This window comes from Protopterus annectens, chromosome 2.part0 (genome assembly GCF_019279795.1).
Source record: "Protopterus annectens isolate FY-2018-M chromosome 2.part0, PAN1.0, whole genome shotgun sequence".
Taxonomy (NCBI): domain Eukaryota; kingdom Metazoa; phylum Chordata; order Ceratodontiformes; family Protopteridae; genus Protopterus; species Protopterus annectens.
The window spans coordinates 857,956,481-857,973,665 of record NC_056728.1 but is presented as its reverse complement, the minus strand read 5'-3'; the positions used below and the strand labels follow the sequence as shown (position 1 = coordinate 857,973,665).

General features: G+C 42.2%; 1 protein-coding gene across 2 annotated transcripts in view; it reads right to left on the bottom strand.

Annotated features, from left to right (window-relative positions):
* The window catches only part of LOC122793263 (protein regulator of cytokinesis 1-like), a 1,295,879-nt gene that overhangs the window by 63,822 nt on the left and 1,214,872 nt on the right, over positions 1 to 17,185 (bottom strand). The window contains exon 13 of one of the 2 annotated variants that reach the window (XM_044061121.1): positions 11,407 to 11,523. The exons of the other annotated variant lie outside the window; for it this stretch is intronic. Within the exon in view, the coding sequence (XP_043917056.1) occupies positions 11,407 to 11,523 (117 nt within the window). The remainder of the gene's footprint in view (positions 1 to 11,406; positions 11,524 to 17,185) is intronic. 2 annotated transcript variants of the gene reach the window in all.

The following is a 17,185-nucleotide window of genomic DNA, read 5'->3' as shown; positions in this document are numbered from 1 at the left end:
GAGTAAGGAAAAGGGAGTCCAGCTCCAATGGTGCATTTTGAAAATTATCTTCCTGGACATCTAACATTGGAAGAACTACTTGTCTAGGTTAAGTGAGAGCCATAAAGGCTCTGTACCTCTGCTGGGCTTCAAAGTACACCTTGGATTCCTCTTGTAAGAATCATTTTACCACAGAAATTCCGCAAAGTAAAATACCCTTGGATGGGAAAGAGGATTTGCGTGCCCTTGGAGTCAGAGTCTATGCTTGATGCCCCTATCAACTTCAGAGTCGTATTCCTCTTGGAAGTCAGTCACATCCCTCTTGGAAGGATCCACCCTTTCCTTTTTAGAAGGGCCTCCAGACAGCAAATGGGTTTCCAGCTCAGTCGTCAAATGTGATGAAATATGAAATTCTGCCAAGCTGCACTAATGAATCACAGGCAGCCCAGGGACAGATGTAGGGTTAAGGTACTGCCATGGTTAGGCTAAAGCAATCTAGTCTGCATCAAACTTTAGATACTTTGTGCCTCCCATGATCAGAAACTGCCCCACTTTGACACCTCAGGCATTGGTTTGGGGACATGCATCATTGTGGTCAGTAGGCATCTCCTCACAAACAAAGATCCTGAGAGCCCCGATTTTATCTTCCAAAAAGATAATGCATGCTTCCACTGTCAATGGGTCTTTGGCCATCTATAGGTCCTCAGGTAAGTCTGGAAAGACATGTCAGAAACTGAAGGTGTTGATGCCTGTGAAGCAGCCATGCCAGAAGCCTGTGCCAAAAAATCCCCAATGGTTGGGGGTGTGAATGTCTCACCCCACACTGTGTTGCCAGACCCTGGGAAACCAGAGCTGGTTATGCCATTTTTTTCTACTATGCTTCTTCCTTTTTACAGTGTTTGTTTCAGAGGATGGCTCCTGAAGGCCTTTTATGCAAAACCATAATAGCATGAAAAGTACAGCTTTTAAAATCTTACCATAACAGTAGATGTCCTAGCAGTCACTGCTGCAGTATTCTTAATGATATGGGATTCCCTGCCACAGAAGCCCAACGTCCAGCCAGTCTTCCGAAGACTTCTGAATTTATGCCAAATGTCACCATGAGCTCCCTGCGTAATGTAGGGCATAAAGGTGACGGTCAGGCTTACCAAAAACAGAACTGATTGCCCCAGGAGGAACACCAGCCCAAGGAACCCAAGAGGTAACATGTACATCCAAGAAGGGAAAGAACTAGGGGGATGGAGGAAGCGAATACTGCAGCAGTGAAGGCAAGGCCATCTACCGTTATGGTAAGATTTTACACAACTGTACTAAGTCCTTACATTCACTGTTGCAGTATTCTTAATGATATGGGGGTGCACCAAAGCTCTAGAGGAAACTTAGGAGAAGGAAAGGGCAGAAGAGCCCATAAAAAACATGAATTAGCAAAGCCAGCCCTAGCTCTAGAGATACCATCCATCTTGTAGTGCTTGGTAAAGGTATGCACAGATGTCAAGGTAGCTGCTTCAAGAGCAAAATTAGTATCCAAGCCTTTCAGAAAAGGCACCTGAAGCCACAGCTCTAGTAGAATGAGCTTTAATTGAAAAAGGAATGCTCTTGCCATGAAAAGTGTAACAAACGGAAATAGCCTTAGAAATCCAAGAAATAATAATTTGCTTGATAGAGCAAGCCCCAAAGATATAGGACGGAGAAAAAAAAACTGTTCAGATTTTCTGAGACCCTTAGTCATATCCAAATAAATTCTATCTGAATACTTTGGACATGCATAGGCAACTTTGGATATATGACTAAGGCTAAGTTGCCTATACATATCCAAGGTATGCATCACCCCCTTAGTGTCAGTTTGGGGAGAGGGGAAAAAAGTACAGTTTTGTACCTACCATAAATGTAGATGTCCGAACTGGATAGCATCTGCAGTCATAACAACTGGGTTGTCCTGTCGTCAGGCAGCCCTTCGGTCGGCCGGATTCCAAAGTCCGGGTCCGGCTTCGGCTGATGTCGCACTTCACCCGACGTCATCTCTGCTGGTCTTTGGGTATAAAGGCATCAGCCGACGCCATTTTCTTCAGTGTTTCTTGCCCCAGATGCCAGTTGCCCTCTTGGAAGGCTAAATTTTGGGTAAAATGCCAATGTTTCCCAAAGGATAGAAGGCAAACACAAAAATAAGCATGTATGTACATATATACAAACAAATACACCATAAGAGACTCCCCCCACCAGCTAGCTATTAGGAGGGTAAATACCCTAGGAGTACCACAGAGGGGAAGGAGGGAGGGTAATCCTGACTGCAGATGCTATCCAGTTCGGACATCTACATTTATGGTAGGTACAAAACTGTACTATGTCCTTCATGGATGCATCTGCAGTCATAACAACTGGGTAGAATACCATAGCCAACTAGGGAGGAGGAAGAATAGATTATGGTGTGGTTAGGATCCCTTGCAGTACAGCAGTGGCAAACCCTGCTCGGGATCTGGAATACAGAGGTAAATTATAATGCTTGGCAAATGTATGCACGGAGGTCCAAGTAGCCGCCTCAATAATGTCCTTGGTTGCCACTCCTCGTAAGAAGGCTGTGGTAGTGGCTGTTGCTCTTGTAGAATGAGGTCGTATGTTCTGTGGAATTGGTTTTCCATGGAAGGAGTAACAGAATCGTATGCAATTTCCTATCCATTTGGAGATTGTCTGTTTGGAAATTGCTTTTCCTTCCCTTCCTGTTGCATAGGCTACAAAAAGCTGGTCAGTTTTCTGTTACTTTTGTTCTGTCCAGGTAGTAGCGTAGCTGTCTGTGTACATCCAAGGTATGCAGCATTCTTTCCCCTCTGTTTTGTGGGTTGGGGAAGAAGGTAGGTAGGTGGATTGCCTGGTTTAGGGACACTCTGGATACCACCTTAGGCATAAATGTAGGATTAGTCCTCATGGACACTCTGTCTTGGTGGAAGATTAGGAAGGGTTGTACTGCCATTAGGGCCTGAAGTTCAGAAACCCTCTTTGCTGAGGTTATTGCCAGTAGGAAAGCAGTTTTCCATGAAAGATGCTGTAGGTCTGCTGTTGCTGCTGGTTCAAAAGGTGCGAGTCAACTTTTCTAGCACAAAGTTCAAATCCCAAGCTGGCAGTGGTGGTTTCCTAGGAGGTTTTACATTCTTGATCCCTCTGAGGAACTGCCTGAGTAGAGGATGTGAGAAGACAGGTGGATCAAAGCTGTATTCTGCTGAAATAGCTGATGCATGTATCTTGATGGAGGAATAGGACAGGCCTGTATGTAGAAGCTCTGCCAAGTACTCCAGAATGTTAGCCATATCTATATTGACACATCCTTCCCTCTTTCAGCACTCCAAATGACAAACCTTTTCCATTTCCTGCATAGTTCCTTCTTGTTGAAGGTCTGCGGGCTTCAAGGATAATGTCTTTAACCCTTTGGGAGATCTGGAATAGTTGCTGCTATGTGATGTGCCATGCAGTCAGCTGCAACGTTTTTAGGTTTGGATGCATGATGCTGTAGTTGTTCTGAGTTAACATCAAAGGCATCAGGGGTATTGACCACATTTTGTCCCGAGACATGCTCCTCAGCAATGGGTACCAGTGTTGTCTTGGCCAGTTTGGAGCTATCAGGATTATCCTTGGGCGTTCCTCCTTGATTTTTAGTAATACCTTGTGTATCAAGGGAAGAGGTGGGAATGCATATGCTGTCAGGCCTTTCCAGCTGAAGGAGAGCGAATCCACTTCCGATGCAAGTGGATGGAATGTCCTTGTGCAGAATTTTTGAGCTGGTGGTTGAGAGGGAAGCGAATAGATCTATCTGTGGCATTCCCTATTTCTTTGCGATGGTCTTGAAGATGTCCGGGTGTAGCATCCATTCGTGAGCATCCGAGGTGGTTCTGCTTAACATGTCTGCTAGAGTGTTCTCCTTTCCTGGTACAAACATTGCCTGTAACTGGATGTTGTAGCTGAGTGCCAGGTTCCAAAGGTCCAAAGTCATTCTGCATAGGGGGTATGAATGAGTGCCTCCCTGTTTGTTGATGTACCACATGACTGTGGTGTTGTCTGTCCTTATCATCAAATGGCCTTCTTTGAGAAATGGTCTGAATTTTTGGATTGCCAGTTTTACTGCCAGCATTTCTTTTAGGTTGATGTGCAGGTGAAGTTGGTCCTCGTCCACAATCCTTGCACGCATTTGTCCAGCATGTGAGCCCCCATCCTAGGCCTGAGGCGCCTGTTGTGATGGTTTGGCTTGCTTGATATTTGTGAAAGGGTAAGCCTGGGTTTGACTGGCATGCTTGAGCCCACCATAGGAACTCCTGTTTTAGGCATGGAATTAGTGGAATTTCTGCTTCTAGGCTGTGCCTGTGTTGGGACCATAAATTCTTTAGGTACCACTGTAGTTTTCTCATATGCAGTCTGGCATGTGGAACCAAGATTATGCATGATGCCATGAAGCCCAAGGCCTGCAGAACTTTTCTTGCTGTTAGCTTGCTGTGGTTTGTTAGTGCCAAGAAGTAAAGAGGGAGATCTTTTGTTTTTCTGCAGTTAGGAATGCCATTTGTTTTACTGTGTCCAATTCAGCCAAGAATGTCCTTGTTTGGGATGGAATCAGCCTTGATTTTTGCAAATTGACTGTGTATCCCAGTGCTTGTAGCAAGTAAATGACCCTTTGTAAATCTGTTGTCAGCTTGCTTTTGTTGTCCCCTTGTAGCAGGCAGTCGTCCAGGTATGGATAAATTTGGATTCCTGTAGTCTGCAGTGGGCGATTACTGATGCCAGGCATTTTGGGAATACTCTGGGCAGTAGATAAGCCAAAGGGCAATGCTGAGAATTGATAGTGCTCTGATCCTGCAAGAAATCTGAGGTATCTTCTGCAAATTGGTCGAATGGGGACGTGCAGGTATGCCTCCTTGAGATCTAGAGTTACCAGCCAACACTCCTTGCCCAGCATGGGAAGAAGTTGCTGTAGGGTCAGCATCTTGAATTTTGGGACAATGATGTATGTGTTTAAGGTGGACAGATCGAGAATAGGTCTCCAACTTTTTCCTTTCTTGGAACTAGGAATAGTCTGGAGTAGAATCCTTTGCCTTGTTCTGTTATTGGTACTCTTTCCACAGCTCTCATCTTTGTTAATTGCATTATCTGCTGTAGAGCTTCTGTTTTTCGATTTGGTGGTAGGTTTGGTATTACTCTTTTGTCTAGTATAGTGTGGAAGCGAAACCGTAAACCTTGGTCTATGGTTTGCAAAATCCACTTGTCTTTTGTGATATAGTGCCAGTTCTTTGAAAATAAGGTTAATTTTCCGCCTAAGGGTGCTGCTATTTGTTCCCTGGTAGGCGGAGTTAGAATCAAGTCACTGTGATTGCCCTGTTGTAGTGGTAGTGGCTGTGCCTGTGGCTCTGTTATTACCTTGCCACTGTCGTCCTCTGTAGGCACCCCTCTGGATTGATTTCTGCCTCTGGAACGTCTATTCCTGCCCCTTTGGGATCTTGTGGAGTCAGGAAAGGACCAATTTTGGCAGGCCAGTTCCTGCTAAACCTTGGGGCTGAACCTGCAAGAAATCTTTAACCGTTTGTACAGATTTTGCCTTTTCTTCCATTTTCTTCATTACCTGCTGGGCAGGTGTACCAAACAAACTGGTCTTATCCATAGGAGCATCTAATAACTTAGCTTTAACATGATCCGGTAAAACTTGTTCCTTCAGCCATGCATGTCTTCTTATCACTGTGCCAGTCATGGCTGATCTAAATGAAGCCTCCAGTGCATCATAGCCACATTTTAAGGAATGGTTACTAAACTGTTGTATGTTATTTACCATTTCTAATAGATTTTTCTTATCTATAGAGTCATCAGAGGATAGCTTTTTAGTTAACTGATCAAGCATAAACTCTTGGTATTGTATCATGTGAAACTGACAGTTTAAAGCTCTAGCTGAGAGAGTAGCAGAGGTGTAAACCCTTTTGCCCCATCTGTCTAAAGACCTGGCTTCCCTTTCAGAAGGAATAGGGTTTTTGCTGTGGTTGAGGCTACTGCCTTAGGGCCCTGGGATATAGTTTCGGGGTCTGCAAGAGGGGCTTTGTATAGGTGATGATGAGTGTCTGGCACCCTGTAAAATCTATCTGGTTTGGCAGGTGCTGGAGGTAAAGAATCTGGTGCAGTGCAAACATCATTAAATGCATCGTCCACAACAGAGAGGACAGGAGGTATAGCTAAGGGCCTGTGTTGTGGTAGGTGCAGAAAAGTCCTAAGTCTTTTCTGGAGTCTGAAAATCCTGTTCCTGCCATTGGAAATGTTCTCTCATGGCATGTAAGGTTTCCCCAAAGGAGAATTCTTCTGGTGGGGAAGCAGCTGGAATGGATTCTTCAGCATCTGAGTCCTCAAAATTGGAGAAAGGAGCCTCTGGCTGGTCTGTAATATCTGAGTCTTCCGCAGAATCATCAGAGGACACAGGCTCGAGGGGCTCTGCTCTAGGTCTCTTTTCTGGGGGCTGAGAGGCCCTGTCTGGGTGAGATTGAGATCCCTAATTAAGGATATTAAATCTTCTGCCAGAGTAAGCATTTGTGAACTAGAAGTGGGCCTGGTTGAGGGGGGTTTAACAGGCACTGACTTAGTAGATTTGGCTGCTTTAGCCCTGGCGAAGGCCTTAATAGACATGGCTGCAGGAGGCCTAGCAGCACCACGTGCTGGGGTAGAGACATCCAAAGGGATGGTGTCTGATAAGTCACTAGTAACCACTGTAGTAGGTAAAATTTCTGAGGCCGATTCAAGTAAGGTAACCGGAACCTCAGTAGTAGTCATTGATTCGGCTGTACTCTGATCAGTTTTCTCGGTTTCTGCCGAAACCGAGACACTCGCGGTTTGCTTAACCATGGTTTCGGCCAAAACCGCGGACCGCGAGTGTCGGTCTTTTTCTTTGCGTTTTTTAATAATTTGGGTAGTCAGAGGATCCGACGGCATAATGTACGCAAATTCAGAGCCGAAAAACTGTTCAGCAAACTCCGACCGACGTCTAAGCGTTCGTCGGTTGAAAGAAGCACAGGGCGAACAGGCTGCTACGTCGTGGTCTGGGCCTAAACAAGGCAAACAGTAAGAGTGGAAATCTTTATGAGGTATTTGTTTCCCACAAGTTAAACAGTTATTGACTTTTTCTGACATCGGCTGAGGCAAGAAAGAGTCCCCAACGGGGTATTTAGCTTTTAGAAGTCTTCGAAGGAGTATTCGGTAGTAGTAATCTCTGGATCTGACCGACCGGCACTTGCGAACAGCTTCTGCTTCGGGCGCCACGCGGCAAGAAAGACTGAAGAAAATGGCGTCGGCTGATGCCTTTATACCCGAAGACCAGCAGAGATGACGTCGGGTGAAGTGCGACATCAGCCGAAGCCGGACCCGGACTTTGGAATCCGGCCGACCGAAGGGCTGCCTGACGACAGGACAACCCAGTTGTTATGACTGCAGATGCATCCATGAAGGACATGTAGGGGGATTAACTGACTGATTAAGTGATGGTTCATTAACCACCTTTGCCATAAAAGGGTTAGCGCGCAAGGACGTGAAAAATAATTAAAAAAAAAAGGCCAAGCCATAAGGTCCTGCAACTCAGACACCCATCTAGTAGAAGCAAGCTTTAACAGAAAGAAGTTCTAGGAACAAAGTTGCAAGGAAGCTCAAACAGCAGGCTGAAAAAGAGCCAGAGTCCACTTCTCCAAAACAAAATTAAGATCCAAGGCTTCCTGGAGGTCTAATATAAAGGACACCTTTAAGAAATTGTCTCACCTCAAATCTAGCAGCTAGAGGAGAAAGGCAGATAAGTCGAGATAGCCGATAGGTGGGACTTAACAGAAGAATAGGCCAAACCAGCACAGAGAAACTCTCATAAATAAGAAAGCCAAAGGAGCATCCACAGTAAGTGGGGGTCCAGGTTACAAGAGAGAGACGCCAAAAAAGAAATCCTCTTCCATTTGGTTAAGTATGATTTCCTAGTCATAGGTTTCCTGGCCTCCTGCAGGACCTGCAGCACATCCTCAGAAAAAAAAGCTATGAATAATCAAAATCCTATTACCCACAGTGTCAGATGAAATGTGGACAGGTGGGGATGGATAAGCGATCCTTTGTCTTGTGTGATTAGATCCACCCTGTGAGGCAATTTGTGTGGACTGCCCCTGGCTAGATGCAGAAGAGGGAACCAGTGCTGTTGCAGCCAAAAGGGAGATCAGACGCCTGAGAGGCACTGAAGAAAGCATCCAGTAAAACAGGAAAATAGCTGCAGGTTTAGGATAGTCCAACTGCAACAACTCATAGTACCTCTTGTGCACCTAAGCAAAAAAGACTTACTGTGGCAGTCTCTATGGGGAATCTGTCTCCTACACTAGCATTTACCCTTCCTGGATGACAACCTCAAGGAACACAAAAAAAAAAAAAAAAAACGGAATGGGGCACTTACCTTGCAAAAACAGCATACAGGAGTAAGAAGTCCCTGGAGAATGAAAATGTGTTCAACTGGCAGAGACTGATGCAGGTAAACAGACCAACAGTGTAAAAGATATATTCAGACTTGTGGCAAAGTGGTTCTGTTTTTGACTAAGCCTGAACATCACCTTTATAGCCTATGTTACACGCAGGAAGTTGGTAACACTCTGCATACCTTTTAAATTCAGAAGTCTTTGGAAGACTGGCAGGATGTCAGGCTTCTGCAGCTGGTAATGCCATATCATTAAGAATACTGCAAAAGTGAATGTAAGAACATCTAGGCGTATGCCCTCATTTGGGCACAGACTCCTGAAAGCATTTCTGATTATGTACTACCTTTTGGGTAAAAAAAAAGCACAATGTAGACAGGAGTTCATGTCATGTTTGGACTGAGACAAAACACTAATATAGAAATCTGGGTTTGGATCATGGACCTCATTAAGCAGATGTAGATCTCCAAATGCTCAACCCCACCCAGTTTGGCTTACTCATGGGGAGATCATGCCTGATAAACTTGGACTTGACAGTCACTAAAGGCCTAGACGAGGGCAAATCTGTGCATATGACCTACCAAGACTTAGCCAAGGCCTTTGACACAATCCTTCACTCAGGCATCACTGATAAACTCACCCAGTTGGGTAACAACCCATAAGCTGTCAGGTAGCTTGCAAACTGGCACACTGATAGAACTCATATGGTCAAATAGGGGACTCCTCCTCCAGCAGACCCATAACCAGTGGTGTTCCACAGGGATTGGTTCTGGGACCCCTACTGTTAAGAATCTACTTCTCCACACTACAGGCTAAAACTAAAGAACTGTGGTTGACAAAGTTTGCTAATGACTGCAAACAGAGCGTTCATTGAAACCTCTAGCGATGTCAACATGCTGCAAGAAAGTCTTACACAGACTAACGATTGGTGCCAAAGTCTTAAACTTAAAACTCTCCTTCTGCAAGGGTGATGTTCCCTCAAATTACCACAACAGCAATACCCTAAGCACAGTCAGTGGTGTGAGATCCAGGCATACAGATAGACAGCAACCTTAACTTCAATCACCATGCCTCCACAGTGGTAATGGCATTTTATATTGCTCAACTCATAAGTAGGGGCATTGTCTCCAGAAAAAAACAAAGAGGTAATAACCCCCCTGTACTCTTCATTCATCAGGCAAGTAGAGTACAATGCTCTTTGGCATGCTCCTTTCCTAACACCAGCAGCAATTGGAGACCACAAAGGTTCCTTACAAAAGAAATTCAGGGTCTTTAATATCTGTCTTATGCAGACAGACAGAAATCATTGTCACTTTACTATGTCATACAGACTGCTCACAGGCAACCTGTGCCTTCCATACAGAGCAATCTCTGATCCAGCATTAATGGGAATGCTGCTCTTTCATAAGTCAAATGGCACATAGGTCACTCGCTTAAAGGACCTTAACTTGGTATGTGACAACAGAACTTGATAGAGACAGATTTGACTAACAGAGGTTGACCCACCTTTGGAACAAGCTTATTATTCATGTTAAACAAAGCCCCTCGTTGGGCCTGTTTAAGCATAATTTGGACAATTGGATGGGTAACTGGAATTTCACCCCAAGGGTTCCACTTGTGTCCTCCTTGGACAGGGGCAATAAGTGGTGATTTTAGTGTCTGATTGAACCAGATACCTGTGGGAACGCAAGTTGAACTTGGCTAGGCTTATAAGGGCCCTGGGGCCGTTAACCTAGTAGCTTCCTATTATCAGTTTTCCACACATCGCACAGTTAATTTTCACAATCAGTTCTTTTGAAGTGTCATCGGACTCCTAATCAGACATTAGTCAAATGACATTCAAACAATACCTTAAGGAACAAAATTGGCAATTTATCAGACTCTCTGAAGGCAGATCGATAGATAAAACATACTGAGGAAAGCACACATCATTTACTGTATGACAATATCTGAAGATATCAGCCAAGACACCCTTTATAACCACCAATGTACTCATCTGTATGAGGGGGCTGAAGCAACAGGGGAGGGTAAAGCTCTTGAAGACTGGCTGTCTGCAAGCTAACTGTATGTAGTGTATCCTAAAGAGTGAGGACTGAAACATTTAACACTAAGAGGAACATTTCCAAAATGCACCTTGTAGAGAACAGCATCTCAGTCCCCTCTTACACTTGGGGCAGCAAATGGGGGAAGGCTAGAACCCTCATTAGCCGAAGACATCCGAACCTAAAGACATTTAATTCTAGAGGTGAAAACTGGACACAGCAGGAACAAGCAACAACAAGTCAAGTACTCATTGCAGTTGGACCCCAACCTATGTCAGAGAATAGAGTCAGCTCTGTCCAAAGAGGTCTTGATGGCTGCCAACAATATGAATATGAAGCAGGCCAAAAATCTCTCTACCTTTGACATTAATATTGCAGCACTTGAAACAGATGTTATCATAATCAACCAGAATCAAGGCAATGCCAGTGTTGGTCTTCACTTGTAATTTTGTATACTCAGTATGGTGGTGGTTAACAAGCGAATGCAGGATTTACCAGAGACAGCAAGGATCGAGACTTGAAAGTGTGGAAGCAAAAGAAAAGGCTGAGGAAGTAGGAGAAATAAATGCAGCTGTAGCCACAGTGTTCTCATACTTTATACATACACATGTATGTCCCCGAATGCTGGGACTTGAATGGGAAGAGAGGAATTCTAAATAGTAGTGAACACCCAAAAAAGGACCCATCAAGGGGAGTTGGCAGTTGTAGATAATGCAGTTTCTGCAAACTACATAAACAATTGTAAGTTGCAATTAAAGCAGGCATGCATGAGTCTGTTGTTTACAGAATGGCTCAATGTGGTATGGGCTGAAAAATGAAACAATACCAAAGCTGAGTTAAACTACTTTGACTACTCTCAAATCTTTGCCTATCTGTTATTTGTGCACACCAACTTAAACTAGTCTGGTTAAAATGTTCTCTGCTCAGACAGCCAATCAGTACTTTACCATGAATTCAGAGTAGCTGGAAGGGGGACTATTAAACTTAACACGTTGCTGGTTGACCATGGTCTCTTGCAAAGGAGTTCTTTGGGAAATTTCTGGAATTCCAGCTTTTACGGGACTCTAAAGAAAAACAAATAAATCTGCTGTAATGTTTCCAGCTGCCATTGAAAGGCAAAACAAACCACTTTACTTATTTGATGTTTTTGAAACAGTTTACCATAAATGAAAGATATATACTTACCATAACATTTGTATCAGACTTCAGCTGCTCTCAAACTTTAGGATCCAGTGCTCAAGCTCCTTCACTTAGTCCCCATATACAGAACAATCTACCTCAGATAGAGTTTGCCCAAAATAAGTTAGAAACAGTGATAGTAGAAAAGGTGGCAAAGACACCACAGTCAGAAAAATGGTAAGCCAACCAGAAAAACTCCCAAGGAACCAAGACTAGGTCAGGTAGGAACCTCCAGATGTGAGCAAGAAAAAAGGGAAGATTTATATGTACAGGGAACGGGAGTTGGGTTGTTGAGGAAGGATTAAAACAGATTATGGTAAACACATAACTTCCATATCTGAGGTCTTTGCCATCTGTTCCTTAACATGTGGGTAAACGAATCGGGTAAACTAATCCTTAGCTACATTTCTTGGGTGGTCTTATGTGGCCTTATAGAAGGATATTCCGGAGCACAGCCAAACTGAGAGGGGCTCTTGAACTGGATTGTATGCCTCTTTAATTTCTCCAAGTCTTTCGAGTTTCAAATACCATGACAAGAATGGCTCCCATTCCCAAGTCAAATTATAATTAAATTTCATGAAATTAGTATTGTTTCAATCTAATGCTAGCCAGAAGTGTTCTTTGCAGCATCTGCCATGTGCCCAGTAATGACTCCTGCAATTCATATGGTGTTACATACATCTGTAACATATCTAAGTGCGATTGTAAATTCTTTTTTTAAGACCTGTTGCTCCTACTACTACTGAAATGTTTGGGTATCCTCAATCCACATTACCCTATTTCTGCTTGCAAAGCCTGGTATTTTATGACTTTGCATCTCTGTATGCAAGACACACTAGTCACTGGGTGTAGCAATTTCAATGATCAGTGCTACTTTTGTCTTCCTTTCATGGACTACTCTATTTTTTGAACTGCTTGTAATGGATGATCCCATGTGATATAAACATTTTCTATGCTGCTTTGTAGTTTGTTTTAAGTGTTTTTCAGCTACTTCAATATTATGTCTGCACAATCCCCATTGCAACAGTCTTACCACATTATGCCATTCAGTATACAGTCCTACAGTTAAGTACATCACAACCAGCAACAAGATCTGTGACTGTTTTCAGTTGTTTTACAAAACCTACATGTGTTTCTCCCAAATGTTCAATGGCCTTTCCCATGTGTACACAAGTCCACTATCTTGGGCCATGGATATTAACCTTTTGTCTTTTGGTTTAAATTCACCTCTCAACCATTCCTGCATTTGACCCTCAAACACGTGGCTGTTCCAAGAGTTTTCTATACTTGCAACTATATTTATGCATTTTCTACATTTCTTGCCTTCTCATCTGATCCTTCCCCTTATATTCTCTCGTTTTTTGGCACATTCGGTTGCTACCCGATTTTCCCATTCCCTGCTTGACACAGATAGGTTTCGGCTAAACTAAGCAAGAAGTCAACTTAGACTTACTTCTCCTCATGCTTCAAAACTTTCACCATGTTTGGATCTTGTGAGTTCAGCAGATTATATACGCAGTCCCACAATCGTAGATCTATACATGTAATTAGTTTTGAGGAGGCCGATACCCCCTTCAGAATGGAGATATGCACTGGTTTTTATAAATCACTTGGATGAACATGAACAGTCCTTGTTTTCCTGTCCAACCTATCCAACACCTTTTGGGGCCAGTTGAACACCCTAAAGCTAAGTTAGGACAGGAATAGCAAATTGGTTTATAGTTTGTACTTTGTTCCTAGATGTCAGCACGGTTTTCAGTATTAATTCAAGTCTTCTAAAATATTCCTTACCAAGTTTTATTCGCATTTGTTCATGTTTTATCGTTGATCCTTCAGTTCCCAAATATTTACACTTCATCTTGCTCAAGTTTTCATATCACATTCCTGTTCCAAACTGAAGTTTTCTTGGTGCTGCAGCTTTCCTGCTTTAAAGGTTGCTTTTGCATATTTATCAAGACCAAATGACATTTTTATATCTGAAAAAGTTGACCACTTGCAGTTATGCTTTCAGTTCCTCATCTGATGAGCTATACAGTTAAATATACAAAAAGATGAGAAGTCTTCACACTGTTTTATTGGAGCCATGACAATCAATTAAGTAAACAACTCAATGGGTTAAAGGCAAGACAAAAACAGCGGTGACAGTTACCCTGGAATATCCCCCTTTTGAATTTGCCCTTTATCATGGCTTAACTGCAAAGTGGTTTGCCACCGTCATGGTTGGTGTAATGTAATCAGTGTAGGGTGCATCATCTACATTTTTAAAGCACACTTATCCATGCATGTGGGATGTTGTCAAATGCTTTTTTATAGTCTACCATGCCATACTTAAGATTCTTCCTCTTTTTACAGTTCCCCATTACTTTGTTCCATACGACTTTCTTTTATTTCCCTGTTTATTCTATTGGCATGATTGAGTTTTCTTCTAAATTACTATAAACTGTCGACATCAATTCCACTGCATAATTTAAACATTGTCTGAAGGCAAGTTATTGTCTATAGATTTCAGGACAGCTTGCAGGTTCGCTCAAGGAGGAGGATTGTTTTTCTATTAACAGGCTGGTGTCTGTTCAGGGTGCACATAAATAGTTCTTGTTCATGGAGTGTAAAGATGTTAATATTTTTAGCCAGAAGTTGGGTACTGCACCTGGGCTTTTCCAATTAGGAGCTTTTTTAACTTTGTTTCAATGTCTCTGGCCGTTACTTCATCCCATTTCATATCCTATACATTTGAGCTTCTTATTCTTTTGCTTCTTCTATCCATTAGCATCTTTGTTATGTTCCACAGGATCTTAATGGACATTTCTCCAAAATGTATCCATGTCTTTTTGGTGTTATTTCAATTCCATTTGCCTTTTTTCCCAGGTCTTATATTATATTATATATATATATATATATATATATATATATATATATATATATATATATATATATATATATATATATATATATAAACTTTTTGGGTCATGAATAAATTGCTTATTTTTGTACACTTCCATTATATTTATCTGCATATCTTTGAAGTTCTCTCTCTGCTGGTATTTTTTTGTTTATTTGTGATAGTGCACAATAGATCCTGATCTGGATACCGCATATTGCTTTTTTCACATCTTTCAGAGTATTTTTGTTGATCTGTTCCCTCTTCTATAATCCAACGGTGACACTTGTATTAATTGTTTTATAGTTTTCTCTATTCAATACTTCCATGACTGCGTTCGATTTTCCCCTTCCTTTCCCTTACTAGCTAGTGTTTTTATAGTAAGACTATCTATTAATTTAGCTGGACAGTAATATATCCTATTTACTTCTATCACATGAATCTCTATGGACAGTCCTAATTACTGCATTTTATCTAACCTTTTGGGTTTTATTGACTTTCTGTAATATATTTTTTTCATCGATTTCAGTATTTCTGTCCATTTCTATTAAAAACAGCAACTCTTCTCTTGGATCATTTTCTTCTAATTTGAAGACACATTTTGTTCTCCATTTCCTGCAGGCATTCTAAAGAAAATTCCAGAGTATCTTCCTGTGTCACATTCTCTTCAGTGTGTGTCTCATTTATTAACAGAGTTGGCCCAGCTGAGCCAGATGGCCCATTTTCAGTGGAAACCAGAGGAGAAAAGCAGTTTCATCCTGTCTCATCCGTTACTCTTTCATATGGGAAATCACTGGCCTATCACTCCACAACTGACTGCGCCAGGGTTACCACAGCTTCCTGTTCCTTCCCTTGTTGTGCAACTCCAACTAAACATTTGTACTTGTTCTCTATGGAAGTCTCCAAAGTATCTTCACATGGCAACTGATCAGATGTTTCCTGATCCACTGGTTTCTCCTTAATTTGGGGATCCATTACTCTATCCTGCTGTGATGTTACCTGAGATTTTCTACACCAAATCCTTCAATTCACAGGTAATCCATAGCCTCAGTTTCCATTTCTTTAACTTCTCCATTACTAATCCTGTTTTCCACTTTCCTCTTGGTTTTCTTTTTTTTTTTGTATTGTAAAAGTTTGCATGTCCAGATGCCTTTGCCTGTATTTCTCTTGAAATATCTTTGGTGCTGCTCTTTTTGTATTGATTAGTTTGCTTTCTCCTTTGCATAAATATTGCACCATATTAAATCTCTTTCCCACATCCATATTTCTCCAGATGTCTCCTGCTCCACCTTTTTCTCCTTACTTTGGAGACTCGCTCCATCTTGCTGTTATGTAACATGTGTTGGACTTTCTGCACTAAATCCCTCATTTTGCAAGTATTCCATAAACTTCATCTTCCAGCTTAACTTCTGCTTTACTAATCTTCTGTTCTACATTCTTTTCCAATCTTGATGCCTTTGCCTGTACTTTTCTTTGAATATCTTTGGGGCTGCCTTCTTTTGTGTTGATTTGGCTCTCTCCTTTCCATAAATATTGCACCATATATTTAGTTTTCATACCTTTTAAAAGTCTCTAGAGTTTGTTCTTTATTTTTGCACTTCGTCACTTTTTCCAAACGGTTCAAGGTTTCTTTGTCTATATAATGTTTTTCATAAATCACTTTCATTAATGAACACAGATTTTTTTAGGCTTCTGACAGTTTTTGTGTACGTATTTTTCTTTCCTCCAATTTCTCTTAATTTTTGTGCGTCTTCTACCTGGAAATTCTGGGATTCTTATATAACAGTAATACTAATTTCTTTCTTATCCTCAGCAGTCCATGCTTTCTTCTTTATGGCTCTTTTTTGGCCCATCTATTTGTGACTTTTGTGGACTACTACTACCTTCTACAACAGGGGGGCGATCCTTCCACTGGGCCTAGCCTAACCCCATTGTAGGAATGTTCCCATGCTTGAGGATTCTATATTTTTTTCCAGTCCTGGCACCAGTGTGCCTACCAGGATTGGACGCTTTTATCCTGGGTCTTGTGCACTCAGCTATCTTTTTTTATCCTACCTCTGTCCATGATATATGCTGTATAAAATATAAACTATATCAGTGTCATCTTGGTGAGATTTTGTGAAAAACAGGGGCCACCTTGTGAAGGTACTCACAAATACTGGAGAATGAATTTAATTCCAGCAATACTACTGCACCTTGCTTGCGGACTTCTTTCCATTTGGACCGTCCTGCTACATCATCTCTTGGGTAGTCTAATGTCAAGATACTCCAGAGTACAGCCAAACCAGGAGGCGCTCTTGACTTGGATTGCCCAATTTGTATTGTGAAATGAAGGTGTAGACCGTGGACCAAGTAGCCGCAACATAGATAATCAATTGGCACTCTTGAAAAGAAAGCCGGTTCTGACCTTGTGATGTGGGTTTTAGGTATGGATGGAAGTGACATCTTGGTAAATGTAAGACATGCAATGAGAAAGCCAAGCAAGAGGGTAATTTTGGAATTTGTCTCCAGAGACCCCCCTTTTGGGGGAATAAAGTCCCTCCCCACGTAAAGCAGAGTACCTCATTAACCCTTTTTAAGCACAACCTGGATAACTGGATGGGGAATAGAAAATACACCCATGGGATTCCACCTGCGGCCCTGCTGGACAGTGGCACAGGGTGCTGACT